Source organism: Salminus brasiliensis, chromosome 14 (assembly GCF_030463535.1).
Source record: "Salminus brasiliensis chromosome 14, fSalBra1.hap2, whole genome shotgun sequence".
Classification (NCBI taxonomy): domain Eukaryota; kingdom Metazoa; phylum Chordata; class Actinopteri; order Characiformes; family Bryconidae; genus Salminus; species Salminus brasiliensis.
Window position 1 is genome coordinate 34,625,740 of NC_132891.1, and position 17,444 is coordinate 34,643,183.

Below are 17,444 nucleotides of genomic sequence, written 5' to 3' on the forward strand. Positions count from 1 at the left end.
AAAAAAAAGACCTCAAAAGGGGAACCCATGCTCCTCTGGTCCACACCGGATAGCACAAGAAATACAAGAAATAGAAATAATGAAGAACTAAGGTTAACAAAGCTAGCACCCAGCCCCCTCTCTGAACATTGTAATGCATCAGCCAATCAAATGCTTTGTTGGCTAGTGTGTTTGTGTATGGAGGAGTTCACTCAGCTGCCATGTGTATGACATGGAACCAAGCCCCAGTGAACCAAGCCCCAGGAGGTGGTAGTAAACCAAATATTTAACAGAAAGGAAGTCGTGGAACTGCAGCAACAAAGGAAGGAGGGACATCTTAACTCAGTTGGTTGGATATTCAGTTATTAGTCCTTTCTGAGTTACCTGGTAGTTTGAGGCATTCTGTGGCGTCCCACAGGGTTCAGTTGTAGGGTTTAAGACCCTTTGTAATGGTAACTGTGGCAGTAACTTAGCTTTAAGAGTGAAGTGCAGGCTTCACTACCATCAGGGTTTAATGGATCATTACCAAGTCAAGCCAGTTAAATCCCAGGTCCATTCATTCACAGGTGTGCACTGAACAGGATACCTGGGCTGCTGATCCGGTGCAGGCAGTGAAGGCGTCCAAATCCAGGCGCTTTTGGTGGACGTAGCTGGGTCGGCCTCCTCTCTGTAACACGGTCTAGCCTACTTCCTCATAGAAACAGCCCAGCAGCAACAACACTGAGTAACAGACCACAGGCTTCCACGTCGGACTCGCTCTTAAAATAGTTTCGGACAACCGCTGTACAATTTAAACGCACACGCTGACTAAGCGCGCTCACTCAGAAACCGGCGAAGGGACGCAGCGGCAACAATAAACCAACAAACACACGAACGCACTCCCAGGATGCAGAAAACAAACACTTCCCCAAACAAAAGAGCCATTCAGTGACTAAAACAGCCACTCTCTCATGGACACACACACACACTCCCACACACACAAACACACACACACACATACAAACAGACTGCGGTCACATGGCTTCAGAATTTAAAGGAGGAACCGAGAACCCAAACACACACAATAAGATACGAGGCAACAGAACCGCTGTGTCCCATTTCTACACTTCTGAAGTCTGTAATGATGAGCCCTGCTCTCAGAACAGGCCTGCTGTCCTTCAGACAATGTTGATGTTGTTCCCCAAGATTAGCTCAAATGTGTTGTTAGACTATGTCCAGACATCTTTCACTGGATAGCGCTGGTTACTGGAGTCATCCTCCTCAGATCTGACCATTTCTGACAGATAATGAAGGTTTAATTATGAAGGTGTAAACACTCGTTACCTAAAAGTGAAGGCTTTCATTTTCACTTCATTACTGACTCCTGGATCGAAGCATAAGAGCTTTTCGTATTTACACTGGTCATAACTTACAGTTTGCTTACTAAAATTAATGTCATTTTTCCCAATTTGGGAAAAGAAGTTTGGGATGTAGTGGGAGAAGCTTTTGGTGTAGTAGGAGAAGCTTTTGGTGTAGCAGAAGAAGCTTTCGGTGTAGCAGAAGAAGCTTTTGGTGTAGCAGGAGCAGCTTTTGGTGTAGCAGAAGAAGCTTTTGGTGTAGCAGAAGAAGCTTTTGGTGTAGCAGAAGAAGCTTTTGATGTAGCAGAAGAAGCTTTCGGTGTAGCAGAAGAAGCTTTTGGTGTAGCAGAAGAAGCTTTCGGTGTAGCAGAAGAAGCTTTTGGTGTAGCAGGAGCAGCTTTTGGTGTAGCAGGAGCAGCTTTTGGTGTAGCAGAAGAAGCTTTTGGTGTAGCAGAAGAAGCTTTTGGTGTAGCAGAAGAAGCTTTTGGTGTAGCAGAAGAAGCTTTTGATGTAGCAGAAGAAGCTTTTGATGTAGCAGAAGAAGCTTTTGGTGTGGTGGGAGGGGTTTTGGATGTAGTTGGAGTAGTTTTTTGTGTGAGTAGTGTTTTGTGTAGTGGGAGGGGTCTTGAGTGAAGGGAGAGAAGTTTTGGTTGTGGAATGAGCGTTGTATAGATGTGTTTACACTGTTGTAACCTATGTCTCAGATGCATCGGAGATCAGCCCGCCTCCTGAAGGGGTTTGAGTGACAGGACTAGTGTCTGGTTTAAATGAGTCTTGTGTGCGTTAGCTTACACTTGCACTATTATGTGGTTTGGCCTTAACCAAATATAATTCTGGAATATATAAGTCCTGTGGACTGATTGAGATAAACCTATATGAAAAATGTATTAAATAAATAAAATCTGATATATATTAATAGACGTTCCCCAAATTCCCCTCCTCTTGTAACGAGATCACGTCAAACCCTGCAAGACCAAATTCAAGGCGGCTCCCTTACACCAATTGTTTGCAACGCCTGTATATTTGACCGAGCTCTTCTTTTATGAGTGTGTGAAAACTCGTTGTCGTCACTGCATCAGGTGCCTGAGGCGGGACGGGTTACTTACTCTTCATGTCGTTATTCTTGAGCATCTCGCTGATGTCGAGAGTGGCCGCGCCCAGCAGCAGGTCGGACTTCAGCGTCTGGTGGCTCCACACGCGGAAGATCAGCTTACTGAAGGGTGTGACGATCCTGTGAAGGAAACACAGTGACAAACCACATTCCGTGACATCACTCACGCAGGGCTGAGTTACGGCCACAGAAGATAGCAGCCATAAATAGAGTAAATCATCCACACTCTGGCCACTCGGGACTCGACTGGAAGTTCTAAAGGCCAAGAAAAGATAACAAGGGCCATAAAAAGACTGGGTATAAGAGCATGTGTAGAGGAAGGTGTGACAGCCTGTGGTTTCATGGACTTTCTGGATTATATTTTGCAGTGTTACACTATTGTTTATTTGCTCCATTTTACATAAAATAATTTATAAAGTGGCGTCTATATTATTTTACCCTGAATTTTTCACATTCAGACAATAAATACATTAATTATTTATGATTATTTAAGTTTCCAATCAATTAAAGCTGTTCTATTTTCACATCTTGTTTATTTTCTACTTACCATTAATTGCATCTGTGAATTGTGAATATTATTACAATATATATTTATTATTAACACTTTAGCACTTGAAAACACAGTCCTTCTTCTTATTTCTTAATAAAAAATTATAGACCTTTTCATATTTATAATGTTCTTAACTACTACAGGCACCCACAATATTTAATATTAACTGCCAAGTCCATTCTCGATTTTTTCTGCAGTCACCTCGAAGAAGACAGGCTCCCTCTTTTGAGACTGGGGTCTCTTGAGGACGTTCTTTATTAACATTTTAGAAGGTTTTACTCTTTCCACAGATGCTGTGGTTTGCTCAAATCGAGACTTGGACATCAGATCTCTCTCTGGTTCCAGCTGGGTCACGATGACCATTAGTTCAGGCCTTGGAGATTGTATTGTGGGGGAGTGTTTATGTTTTCCAGGGGGTTGAGATGTTCAGCTGAAGGCTGTTATCAGGAGGCTTTCGCTGTGTTGGGAGGATGTAAGGAATGAAGGATTTAGCTCTGGCAAACTGGAAACAACAGGATTAAAAAAAACAAAAAAAAAACAACAGCTACCTGAGGGAGGTTCTTGTAAGCTCTCCTGAGTTTGGCCTAAACAAGCCTGTTCATGTAAAGCTCTATCCACTCAACCCTAGGTTTATTATTCAGCTTTTAATCCCTAATTCAGACACCTTCGTGAACAGTTTGGTAGGGATGTTCCGATCCGATATTAGGATGGGATATGGACCTTGATATTAACAAAATTAGCTGGATCAGGTATCGGATAATTAGGCCGATCCATGGAACCGATCCTTTCACATTTATTTGTTGGTGCGAGACTGAACTAAATGTGCAAATAAATAAATGACACATGGCAATTTAGTACATTTATATCAGTGTAAATTTGTTATATTATATAAAGTAATGTTTAAGTCAAAATTCTGATGCCTTAAGTCTTTAATAAATCCCTTAAGGTTTATTAATTCAGCAATGTATCGGACTGGTATCGGGTATCAACCGATATGCAAAGTTTATGTATCGTATCGGAACTAAAAGGCTGGATCGGTGCATCCCTACTATTTGGTGACCATTTGGTTTAACCTGCCTTGTGGCGTCCCACAGGGTTCAATTTTAGGACCTATTACATTTGACAGCAGTGTACTTATGAGAGTGAAGAACTGAAATATGGGTCTAAGGGTTAAAGGAGCTCGAAGCTCGAGTTTTTGCTGGTCATCAAAGCTGAACAACAAGAATTTAAACATCCATTCTGATAGATAAGAACTTACACAGTGAGTGGCTGATTCCACTTTGGGCTGTAAGTGCCGTTGCACTTCTCCGTTTTCTTGGACTGGCCGTCCACGGTCACCTCCACGTAAGGATTCGGGCCGAACCAGTTTTTCTTGTTCTCCCTCAGCTTGGCTGAATTCACTGCATTTGAGGGAGGAGGGAAATGATCTGATTATTAGAACCCAAACACATCAGTGTTTTTTCTTACATCCGCAGAACCGGCTTTAACCTTACTGTTCACAGTACGTTCAGTAAAAACACAAACAGCTGCACAAAGAAATTTAGGCATAAATAAACAAACCGTGCCACCATACCCGTGATCTGTAGCTGTGCCTTCATGGGGAAGCCATTGCCAGGGCCTGGCTTGGGAATGCTGCAGGCCATGGCACAGCGCCGGGCCTAAAACCTGGGAAAGTCGAGCACGAACAAACAAACACACAAAAAAGAGCAATTAACAGACGACAGAGCGCGGTGGTAAATTTGCTTGAACAAACAGAGACTCAAACAAGCTAAAGGCTACGCACTGAGGCCAAGTACCTTTACACACAGGTGTGTGTGTACCTGAAGGCTGAATCGCTACACAGTTCTGAAATTAAGATGTTAATTAAGCTTCCCGCATGCTTTCCTACTTCTACATTGTAGCTACTGTAGCTGTGTAACCACTCAAATGTAAAGTTAGCATTATTATTATTATTATTATTATTATTATAAATCTTTTACCCAATTAACCCAACCCACTCGTTAGGTTACTTTCTCACATTTTTTCAGGCCCGATCTTCTAAAGATCTTCTCTGTTAGTTGTATGAAAACACTGAACAATGGGGGTGGCTATCTTTAGAAAGTCCATTGCTACACACCACAACCACAGCGCTAATAAACATACAGTGAGAACGTTAGAGGGAGTCACAGTAACTGGAAAAGAGAAGGATTTACGACCACAACTCCTAAAGATCAGAGACTTATACCCACCACCCTCCAAAAAAGGAGGACCTGCAGCTGTAGCTGAATTGTCCTACATTAAAAACATCCACCCGAACGTCCATACGCCCGCTCTCACCCTGTTATGGAGGGGAAACCAGCTTCCAGCTTCATAACCGAGCCATTTCTCTGGATGAGGACGTTCTGCTGTTGGTTTCGGCTTGGTTCTGAAGCTCTGGTGAAGTGGACAGGCCGGGTGTTGGTGAGGTTAATAGCTAAGATGTTAGTCTAAAAACTAACCTGCCCAAGAGCCTCACCAGCACCCGACGTGTCTGCTTCACTACAGCTTCCTAACCGAGCCACATCTGGTGTTTCCTTTCCACAAAACGATAAGAGCTGGACGTTTGGGTGGAGATCAGAGCAAGTCCTCTACTTTGGATATGATGCCCCGTGGCACACAACAAGACTAACACCAGCAGCAGATCCTTTAAGACCTGTAAGTTGTGAGGTGGGACCTCCATAAGAATCAATGAGCCCTAGTTTGTTTTTTAATGATAAGCTATTTAGCTCTGCTCTCAATAGCGTTAAATTAGCGCTGTGTAATAATGTTGGGTCAACTTCCGATAGTGGGCGTGTTCAACATTTCACAGCAGAAACTATTATTACTAAGGATGCCAGATTTTCAAGTATCTGCCGATACCAGCTCTGACTTAAATACTGGACAGACAGCTCCGAAGCCTGATATTTATGAAGCTCCACTTTTTATATGCTGTACTTTTTTATATCTGATCCCAAATAAGACCTAATAAGCTTGAAAGGGCAGCGTTTACTGGTTGAGGAACTGCAGATTTGTCAGAGTTTCAGAGCTATAGAAGTAAAAACGGCCACAATGCAGAAACACATGCAGGTGGGGAAGCGTAATCTGGCTGAGCTTCACCAAACAGCTTTTCACTGGTGTTTAAATTCACATTTCAGAGCTTTAAAAACACAAAAACGCCAATTTAGAAACAGAAAGTGCAGCAATTTCACATTCGGGTTCTCGTCTCTGTGTAAAAAGGTACTAACCTCTGAGTCTGGCCTTTAAACAAGACACTCTCACTGACCACTGACAATGTTTATTTGGGTTTATTCTAATGTTATATTGAGTTTATTACAGGTAGACACTCTCACTGACCACTGACTTTATGTTTATGTGTTTATTCTAATGTTATATAGAGTTAATTACAGGTAGACACTCTCACTGACCACTGACTTTATGTTTATTTGGGTTTATTCTAATGTTATATAGAGTTAATTACAGGTAGACACTCTCACTGACCACTGACTTTATGTTTATTTGGGTTTATTCTAATGTTATATAGAGTTAATTACAGGTAGGCACTCTCACTGACCACTGCCTTTATGTTTATGTGGGTTTATTCTAATGTTATATAGAGTTAATTACAGGTAGACACTCTCACTGACCACTGATTGTGTTTATTCTAATGTTATATAGAGTTAATTACAGGCAGACACTCACTGACCACTGACTTTCTGTTTATTTGGGTTTATTCTAATATCATATAGAGTTAATTAAAGGTAGACACTGAAAATACAGCAATTTCTGTTTATGCAGCAATTTCACATTCAGGTTCTCGTCTCCGTGTAAAAAGGTACTAAACCTTTAAACAAGCTGCTGAAAGGTAAAAAACTCCACATGGAGACAGAAAGCTAAAAGATCATCAAACGTCTGTTAATGATGATAAATATTGATGACTGGCTTTTACTGGTTGGTTTAAACGTCTGGTGTCAGTAAGCTTCCTGGTATCGGTGCTCTCTAATGCCGATACGGTATCTTTGTGATAAGATACCTGTGCAACACTCATTTTTACACCTCTATTATCACTTCGTTCGACGCGACTCTAGACGAATTCCCCGCAGCTTAGGCCGCAGAGTGCTGAGCTGTCTCCGCTCGTGTGCTGTGCATAATTCATGCTCTCTGCCAGTGTCTCTCACAAGCACACAGGATGTGTCTAAACTTTCACTAACGGGCCGCTCTCAGGGTTAATAATTCATGGCTGCTCATGTGGTCGGGCCACAAATACAACCTGTATTATCCAAGCTGCTGCTCACCTTGTCAAAGGTGAGGAGCGAGGCGGTGGGAGCGTCGCACGGCGGGACGGGACCAAAGAGTAAAGCAACAGGTCACGAGAGGACGAGCATTACCGCGACTCTGCCACGGATAAGAGCTGTGGTTCATACTCCAATCAGCCACAACATTAGTACCACTAATACCACTAGTACCGAACATTGAGTAGATCTGTATCAAGACCTGTGAAGCTGGCCTGCTGTGGTAACTGGCACCAAGACTAACGTTAGCACCAGATCCTTTAAGACCCGCAAGTTGTGGGGTGGGACCTCTTATTGACCTCTCGCTGACCACTGACTATGTTTATTTGAGTTTATTCTAATGTTATATAGAGTTAATTACAGGTAGACACTCTCACTGACCACTGACTATGTTTATGTGGGTTTATTCTAATGTTATATAGAGTTTATTACAGGTAGACACTCTCACTGACTTTGTGTGTGTTTATTCTAATGTTATATAGAGTTAATTACAGGTAGACACTCTCACTGACTTTGTTTATGTGTTTATTCTAATGTTATATAGAGTTAATTACAGGTAGACACTCTCACTGACTTTGTTTATGTGTGTTTATTCTAATGTTATATAGAGTTAATTACAGGTAGACACTCTCACTGACTTTGTTTGTGTGTGTTTATTCTAATGTTATATAGAGTTAATTACAGGTAGACACTCTCACTGACTTTGTGTGTGTTTATTCTAATGTTATATAGAGTTAATTACAGGTAGACACTCTCACTGACTTTGTTTATGTGTTTATTCTAATGTTATATAGAGTTAATTACAGGTAGACACTCTCACTGACTTTGTTTGTGTGTGTTTATTCTAATGTTATATAGAGTTAATTACAGGTAGACACTCTCACTGACTTTGTGTGTGTTTATTCTAATGTTATATAGAGTTAATTACAGGTAGACACTCTCACTGACTTTGTTTATGTGTTTATTCTAATGTTATATAGAGTTAATTACAGGTAGACACTCTCACTGACTTTGTTTATGTGTTTATTCTAATGTTATATAGAGTTAATTACAGGTAGACACACTCACTGACTGTTTATTCTAATGTTATATAGAGTTAATTACAGGTAGACACTCACTGACTTTGTTTATGTGTTTATTCTAATGTTATATAGAGTTAATTACAGGTAGACACTCTCACTGACTTTGTTTATGTGTTTATTCTAATGTTATATAGAGTTAATTACAGGTAGACACTCTCACTGACTTTGTTTATGTGTGTTTATTCTAATGTTATATAGAGTTAATTACAGGTAGACACTCTCACTGACTTTGTTTGTGTGTGTTTATTCTAATGTTATATAGAGTTAATTACAGGTAGACACTCTCACTGACTTTGTGTGTGTTTATTCTAATGTTATATAGAGTTAATTACAGGTAGACACTCTCACTGACTTTGTTTATGTGTTTATTCTAATGTTATATAGAGTTAATTACAGGTAGACACTCTCACTGACTTTGTTTGTGTGTGTTTATTCTAATGTTATATAGAGTTAATTACAGGTAGACACTCTCACTGACTTTGTGTGTGTTTATTCTAATGTTATATAGAGTTAATTACAGGTAGACACTCTCACTGACTTTGTTTATGTGTTTATTCTAATGTTATATAGAGTTAATTACAGGTAGACACTCTCACTGACTTTGTTTATGTGTTTATTCTAATGTTATATAGAGTTAATTACAGGTAGACACACTCACTGACTGTTTATTCTAATGTTATATAGAGTTAATTACAGGTAGACACTCACTGACTTTGTTTATGTGTTTATTCTAATGTTATATAGAGTTAATTACAGGTAGACACTCTCACTGACTTTGTTTATGTGTTTATTCTAATGTTATATAGAGTTAATTACAGGTAGACACTCTCACTGACTTTGTTTATTCTAATGTTATATAGAGTTAATTACAGGTAGACACTCACTGACTATGTGTTTATTCTAATGTTATATAGAGTTAATTACAGGTAGACACTCTCACTGACTTTGTTTATTCTAATGTTATATAGAGTTAATTACAGGTAGACACTCTCACTGACTTTGTTTATGTGTGTTTATTCTAATGTTATATAGAGTTAATTACAGGTAGACACTCTCACTGACTTTGTTTATGTGTGTTTATTCTAATGTTATATAGAGTTAATTACAGGTAGACACTCTCACTGACTTTGTTTATGTGTTTATTCTAATGTTATATAGAGTTAATTACAGGTAGACACTCTCACTGACTTTGTTTATGTGTTTATTCTAATGTTATATAGAGTTAATTACAGGTAGACACTCTCACTGACTTTGTTTATGTGTTTATTCTAATGTTATATAGAGTTAATTACAGGTAGACACTCACTGACTATGTGTTTATTCTAATGTTATATAGAGTTAATTACAGGTAGACACTCTCACTGACTTTGTTTATGTGTTTATTCTAATGTTATATAGAGTTAATTACAGGTAGACACTCTCACTGACTTTGTTTATGTGTTTATTCTAATGTTATATAGAGTTAATTACAGGTAGACACTCTCACTGACTTTGTTTATGTGTTTATTCTAATGTTATATAGAGTTAATTACAGGTAGACACTCACTGACTATGTGTTTATTCTAATGTTATATAGAGTTAATTACAGGTAGACACTCTCACTGACTTTGTTTATGTGTTTATTCTAATGTTATATAGAGTTAATTACAGGTAGACACTCTCACTGACTTTGTTTATGTGTTTATTCTAATGTTATATAGAGTTAATTACAGGTAGACACTCTCACTGACTTTGTTTATGTGTTTATTCTAATGTTATATAGAGTTCATTACAGGTAGACACTCTCACTGACTTTGTTTATGTGTGTTTATTCTAATGTTATATAGAGTTCATTACAGGTACAGTTCAGTCAGGTGCTCTTGTAAAGACGCCAAAAGATGAATAATTTCCTCATGGCGAGTCGTCATGGCGAGTGGGTAAGCGCTTCAGTTAGACAACCACTCCTGGTTTCCCTACCAGTACAATAAGGAAAGCAGAATCCGAGCCACTCTACCAGAACCAAACTGGGTCGGAACATCTCCAAAACCTCAGAGGCAGGTCCTGGGGGCTGTTTCTGGTATGCAGTGGTCAGCACCTCTGAACCGCTGACCCGGGGGACAGGGCCATGGGCACCCAGGGCTCCCCCACTGATGCTCATGGAGGACCCACCGACCCACCCACCTACGGGACTCGAGCTACAGGAGTCTTGTCCAGGTGCCGGACCCCACAGGACACCTTCAGAGGACTTGTAGAGTCCATGCCTTGCCCAGGGGCACAGCTGAGGGTGAGGGGGGCACTTCTGAAGACTTCCTGAGGAGTAAACAAGGTCTCAGCCAGCTTTAGTGGGCTTCCTCTGACCTCCAGCAGTTCCACCTTAAAAGCCACAGGCGCCAGAAAGCGGCTGCCGGACCATTTAAGGTGGAACTGGAACTGTCCCACTTCAGCCTGGCTCTGGATGGTCCAACAGCCAGGAAACGACACCAACCGGCAGCTTTTCCAGCACGTATTAAACCACAACCCTCACGAGTCTTAATTTATCACTAAAACAAGCGCTGGAGCTTTTAGGAGCCCAGAAAACAGCGGAACCCTGGGAGCTAATAGCTAGCGGCTAGCTAGCCTGACTGACTACACAGCGGAGGAGGGCTAAGCTGCTTCTCCGAGCCGAATACGGCTCTGACCCGGTTCTGTAAAAGCTCAGGCGGCTGTGGTTTAGGTGGTCAGGGTTCAGGGTGTTTATTAAGGGCGTTTATAAGCTGACAGCTTAATCACAGCAGCCCTGAGCTGGGCAGTTAGCTTCGTTAGCTAGCTAGGCTAGCTATGCTACATCCAGGAGCTCCGGCTCAGCTCCGAGGCTTCCGGTAGTAACGCAGGGTGTTATTCAGCAGCTCGGTACCTCTAACCGGCGGTCTGGGTCCGAGTCCAGCGGTGCTGCAGTTCGGGAGCTTCGCTGTTTCCCTCCGCTTCACTCCGGAAGAGAGGAACCTCCACCGTCAGACCGTCAGACCGTCAGACCGTCACGCTGTGGGGCGGCAGCAGCAGCAGCGGCGGCGGCGGCGGCTCTGAGCCACTGAGCGCACCGACCGCAAGCAGCGCCATCTAGCGGATCACACACGTAAAACAGGTAACTGCACGTTTTGCCGCTAGGTGTCGCTGCTCCCCACTGCATCAGCATCACAGCATCACCTGCAGAGCCGGAGAGCCTGCAGAAAAGCAGGCCTGCAGGTCCGAGGTGCGAGCACACCTGCGAGCAGCTAGCTACAGTGCTCGGCCCATTTGACCAAACTGTGGAGCAGCAGCAGCAGTTGCAGGTGATCCGCTAGATGGCGCTGCTCTCTGTGATGCAGCTTAACGACCAGCAAAACTGGTATCTCCAAAATATCAACGTCAAATGTGAAAGTCATTTTGGGGAATTTCTATTGGTCAGTTTGTAATGGAATTCAGGGACTGTCATAAAAATGAATAATAATAAAAACATAAAAAGAATGATGTCAAAAAGGAAGTGAGGTCTGTGAGGTCCCCTCTACCTGCGTCAGACCAGCTGCCACCTACCGGTCCGACCACCAGGCTCGCCATCCCCACCACCCATGCCAGACCAGCGGCACACCCTCCTACCGCTGCTACCTGCCTAATGACCATGTTCAGACCTAAGAGGACCACCCAATGATATCACCACTATTACCCATCATTGCTCTCTCATTACTCAGCATGATTATTATAGTATGATTATGAATATGCTGCACACCTGAGCAGTAGATCAGTTTAGATGGTTCGGTAACTTTTATTAATAATTAATAAATAGTTCTGATCAGAGGAGCATGGGTCGGGTCCCCTTTGTGAGTCTTTGCTCACTGGGGGTCTTAGATTTATTTTTTATTGTATTTTATTATTATAGATTATTCTTTTACTAATTACGGATTATGTAAAGCTGCTTTGTGAGCAACTACAGTCTTAAAAAGCTATACAAATAAATGTAGCTTGACTTGACTTATGGCGGTTAGAGCGCCGGGCTGTTGATAACAAGGTTGTGGGTTCGAAACCCGGGCTCGGCAAGCTGCCACTGTTGGTCCCTTGAGCAAGGCCCTTTACCCTCTCTGCTCCCCGGGCGCTGGAGTTGGCTGCCCACCGCTTTGGGGGTGTGTGTTTGTGTACTCACTGCCCCTAGTTCACTAGTGTGTGTGTGTGTGCTAGACGGCCTAGCCATTTACCCTTTATGTTGGCCGTCTCACAGTATTACAGTTATATATTATATATATATATATATATATATATATATATATATATATATATATATTATAGATCACTGTGTGTCTGTTTTTGGTTGAAGCAACCTTGAAAACTCATTTTCATAAAACCAAATTTGACCCCGGTGATCTATTTGCATGTTATTTTTGCTGGGTCTATGCACGCACTGCAGGTCCTCTATCCCCTGAATGATCTTTTCATGTTTCTGCTATTTCCTGCTACACTCTTGAATAAAGAGGCTCTGAGTGATGCCACAGAAGAACTATTTTTTGGTTCCATATTTCTAATATTTCCTCACACTCACACACATCTATTTCACCAACCTCGGGCCTAATTCACCAGCATCTTCCTAAGAATCTCTTGTTATATGTGAGAAGGAGATTTACAGCTAATAGCCAGTGGTTTTCAGTGGCGTATTGCTTATATAAAGGACAGGGAACATTAAAGTGACAAAATAGACCAATATTAAATTCATAAATATACTTATTTATAAGAAATATTTACAGTAAGCTATTCATCCAGCACACAATGTAGTCCGTAGGGTCTCTTACTCTACGGGAGACGTGGCAGGACGTACAGAGGCCTAGCCTGTTTTCGGCCTTTAGCTCAGGAAGCTGACTGAGCAGCATTAGCTTTAGCATTAGCCCTGTGTAATTCATTAATATTCACAATATGAATATTAATATCCCTCCAGGAGCTGAGCAGGCTAGCAGGGAAAGTTAGCCACTGGTTACCTCAGGAGCTTCCATTTGTAGCTAATGAGCTGCAGCTCTGACTGACTGGGTTTAAAACAGGTGTGAAAGTCTTCACATTCATTCCTCAGGTAGAAGTGAGTGGAGATACGAGGTTTTAAAAGACTTCTATAGAAGCTGAAGTATCAACTGAAGCTTTTTACTCCAGTAAAAGTGTAAAAGTACTGGTTTCAGAACGACTTCAAGTAGAAAAGTAAAAGTAATGGAAGGAAAACAAAGGCCGAAAGCTTAGGCCGCGCCACAGGGGTCTATAGTGCTCTACACTCAACATTTCTACTGTACTAAGTTAACGAAGTACTTGTACTTCACCACTCCTTCTTACGTGGTGCCAAGATTTTCTTTTACGTGTGGATATGATGGAGGGCTAATAAAGGTAGAGAGGAACACGCAGTTCTATCATCATTACCATCAGCTGATGCAAATAATCTGACTGTAAAAAATGGCTCTGTTGAAATACACTGTTAAAGGAGAAGATCCGTGAGGAACTACCTCCTTGTTTGGAGGTTCTTCCATGTGAAACTGTGGACGACTCTTAAGGTGCTTTGAGGAACCTTCAGGAAAAGGTTTTCAGAAGAAAAGGGTACATTGAAGGTTCCTCAAAGCACCTTAGGAGGTTCCTTCACAGAATCAAACTGAGGAACATCCAAAAGTCCCTCAAGGTTCTTCTACTTTAAACAGTGTAGAGTCTATATTTACATCCTGATCACAAACAGAAGCACCATGCTTTAGATTTGTAGCTCATGTTTGATATATTATATTATTATTATATTAGTATTATGTATTATAGACAACTATAGGCTTTAGATTTCAGCATTAATAATAATAATAATAATAATAATAATGATGATGATGATGATGATAATAACTATAATAGTAATAATGATAATAATAGTAATAGTAATAACAATAATAGTAATAATAATAGTAATAGTAATAATAATAATAATAGTAATAGTAATAATAATAACAATAATGATGATGATGATGATGATAATAACAATAATAGTAATAATGATAATAATAATAGTAATAGTAATAACAATAATAGTAATAATAATAGTAATAGTAATAATAATAATAATAATAGTAATAGTAATAATAGTAATAATAATAATAATAATAATAGTAATAATGATAATAATAGTAATAGTAATAACAATAATAGTAATAATGATAATAATAGTAATAATAATAATAATAATAGTAATAGTAATAACAATAATAGTAATAATGATAATAATAGTAATAGTAATAACAATAATAGTAATAATAATAGTAATGGTATAATAATAATAATAATAGTAATAATAATAGTAATGGTATAATAATAATAATAATAATAGTAATAATAATAATAGTAATAACAACAATAATAATATTAATATTAATAATAATAATAGTAATAACAATAATAGTAATAATGATAATAATAGTAATAGTAATAACAATAATAGTAATAATAATATTAATAGTAATAACAATAATAATAATAATAATAGTAGTAGTAATAATAGTAATAATAATAATAATAATAATAATAGTAATAGTAATAACAACAATAATAGTAATAATAATAATAATAATAATAATTGTAATAGTAATAGTAATAATAATAATAGTAATAGTAATAATAGTAATAGTAATAGTAATAATAATAATAGTAATAGTAATAATAGTAATAATAATAATAATAATAATAGTAAGTAAATTAAAGACTAATATCAGACTAAAGAGACACTTTCTGATGAAGCTGGAGTGAATTCTTCTCCTTTCGGCTCAACTGTCCAATAAACAACACCACACCTCTTAAACCTTCACACTCTTTATTGATAACTGTGCTGCAGGAAATGCTCTAAAAGCAGAGAGTGAACCTGTGAAAGGAGAGCAGAAATACTCCTGTAGGAGAGAAATGATGGAGAGAGGAGCAGAAGAGAGTTCAGAGGAAGAGGATGGAGGAGAGCAGGGGTCCCAGCATGATGAGGAGGCTCAGCTTAACACCCTCAGCTCCGTTACACAGATCTTTCTCACAGCAGCTCACGGTGATCCCTAAACGTTGTGGGACATCACACTCAGCCTTGGTTGCACATCCTTTGGATATGAACTTTTGGCCCTGGTATTCACCTGAGAGAGAGAGAGAGAGAGAGAGAGAGAGAGAGATTACTTTAATAATGGATTCTGCTGCAGATTATTGACTATTGTTGACCTGTTCAGCTATATAATTGTACCGTGACGTCTGTGTCACGGGTGTCCACAAATATTTGGACATACATTGTGTGCGTGTGTTAGTTCCGGCCACGCGAGCCGGAATTTTGCCATAAGAACATTTTTACACTGCAACACTGTATCACTCCGCCGTAGCATAGCGTAGCACAAACTGCGAGTCAGAAACAGAGTTTAATAAGGTCATAGGAACTATAATTTGGTGGAAGGATATGCTAGCATCAACACATATTAAACGCTACGCTCGCGGCTCAGTTCATTTATCTATTGCTAATTTTAATTCTTTTCTGGACTGTTGCAGCTATAAACGCAATAGAAGGCGAGAGGGAGTGTGTTGTCATGGAGATACTTGGTTTCCCCTTGGGGTCGGGGGCTCGGGTCGCCTGCATCACTGCCGTGCTGCTATTTTCACTGTTTGACACACTCCTCCTCGTCTTCTATTGCTTTGATATACATATGCACTCACACACACTATATGTCCAAATGTTTGTGGACACTCTTTTTAAGCAGCAAAACGTACGAATGTAATCTGATTACTTTCCATATAAGAGTAATGAATGAAAAGAAGATGAAAAGAGGGGTATGAAGCCCCCCAGCATTGAGGTGAGGAGCAGTGGAAGAACTGTGTTGAACGGCAGGTCACAGCAGGGTTACGGTCTTCTCCAGAGCTCATAGATAACATACCAATGGTTTAAATATGGAAGTATAGTAGCACTATTGTGAAGTGTGTATTGCAGACTCTCAGATGGTTTAGATGGAGCTTTGTGTCTCACCTGAAAGGTGTTGGCAGCGATCAGAATCAGCAGAACAATTCACAGATGTGAGATTACAGGCCAGTCCGGCACACTGGTAGCACTTCAGTGCTTCAGAAGCCTGCAAAGCTTTACGGGATCACAAGAAAACCAATAAAATGAGAAGCTAAACCAAGAGAATAGCAAGCAGGGCTCCAGAAACAGGGTTCTTTGATTTGTAACAGCAGTAGAACACACTGGAGAACCAGTCTGGAGAACCCTTTAACCAACATTTTATATTAGTAAGGAAAAATTAAAAGTAAATAAATAAATAAATGTAATAGAGTCTTTAAGAATGCTCCCACTACATCTTCTACTGTTGCAACAATGAATAAATAAGTGATCGTTAAACTGTACGAATATTAATAGATAATAAAACAGTAATAATATGTAGTAAATAAAACTAAACAATAGAGTATACTGGTGAAATATGATAGCAGAGCACTGTACCTGCAAACAGAAGGAAGCAGATGGGCACCAGTATGACCAGCGGCCTCATTGTTGGGTGGTTTGAGGAGATCAGAGTGGATTTGATATGTATATGTATGTATATATATATATATATATATATGTGTGTGTGTGTGTGTGTGTGTGTGTGTGTGTGTTTGTGTATGTGGTTTTGGTTTGTTCCTGCTTAAAACTTTCCATGGTTACCTCACTTTCAGTCCCTCTGGCCTTGTGGTTTGGAGGTCACAGTGAACTAATGTCTTTGTTACAGACCATATTTACATAGCATAGGGAAAATTCTGCGTAGATTTAAGTACAGTTGATGTTTTACCTTTTACAGCAAGAAATCTATCTGCTCTAAGAGGAAGTACCTTTTGGGAGATGCTTCCTGACACGTTCTCCAGTTCATTCAAGTTTATTTATGATGCTTTTTTACCAGTTGGCACAAACAGCTGTTCAGAGATCCGTGTCTAAGCCCCTAGTGATCAAGCCAGAGGCCACAGTGTCAGGAAAACTCCCTCTTAGATTGAGAGGAAGAAACCTTGAGAAGATCCAAGCCCAGCTTCAGTTTCGGGTCCAACCACAGTCTCAGTTCAAGATCCAACCCCAGCTTCAGTCTCAGTTCAAGATCCAACCCCAGCTTCAGTCTCAGTTTAAGATCCTACCCC

The 17,444-nt window shown here is 39.9% G+C and overlaps 1 protein-coding gene across 2 annotated transcripts in view; it reads right to left on the reverse strand.

The window, feature by feature from the left end:
• itchb (itchy E3 ubiquitin protein ligase b) overlaps positions 1-11,406 on the reverse strand; it is a 28,468-nt gene extending 17,062 nt beyond the window's left edge. Inside the window, exons 1-4 of one of the 2 annotated variants that reach the window (XM_072696310.1) lie at positions 11,218-11,406; positions 4,551-4,642; positions 4,236-4,377; positions 2,423-2,547 (exon numbers count right to left, since the gene is read on the reverse strand). In XM_072696310.1, the coding sequence (XP_072552411.1) occupies positions 2,423-2,547; positions 4,236-4,377; positions 4,551-4,620 (337 nt within the window). In that variant the 5' untranslated portion in view covers positions 4,621-4,642; positions 11,218-11,406. Of the gene's footprint in view, positions 1-565; positions 935-2,422; positions 2,548-4,235; positions 4,378-4,550; positions 4,643-11,217 lie in introns of those variants that run through there. The other variant, XM_072696311.1, reaches the window with a different exon arrangement.
• Between the last annotated feature and the right edge of the window lie 6,038 nt (positions 11,407-17,444).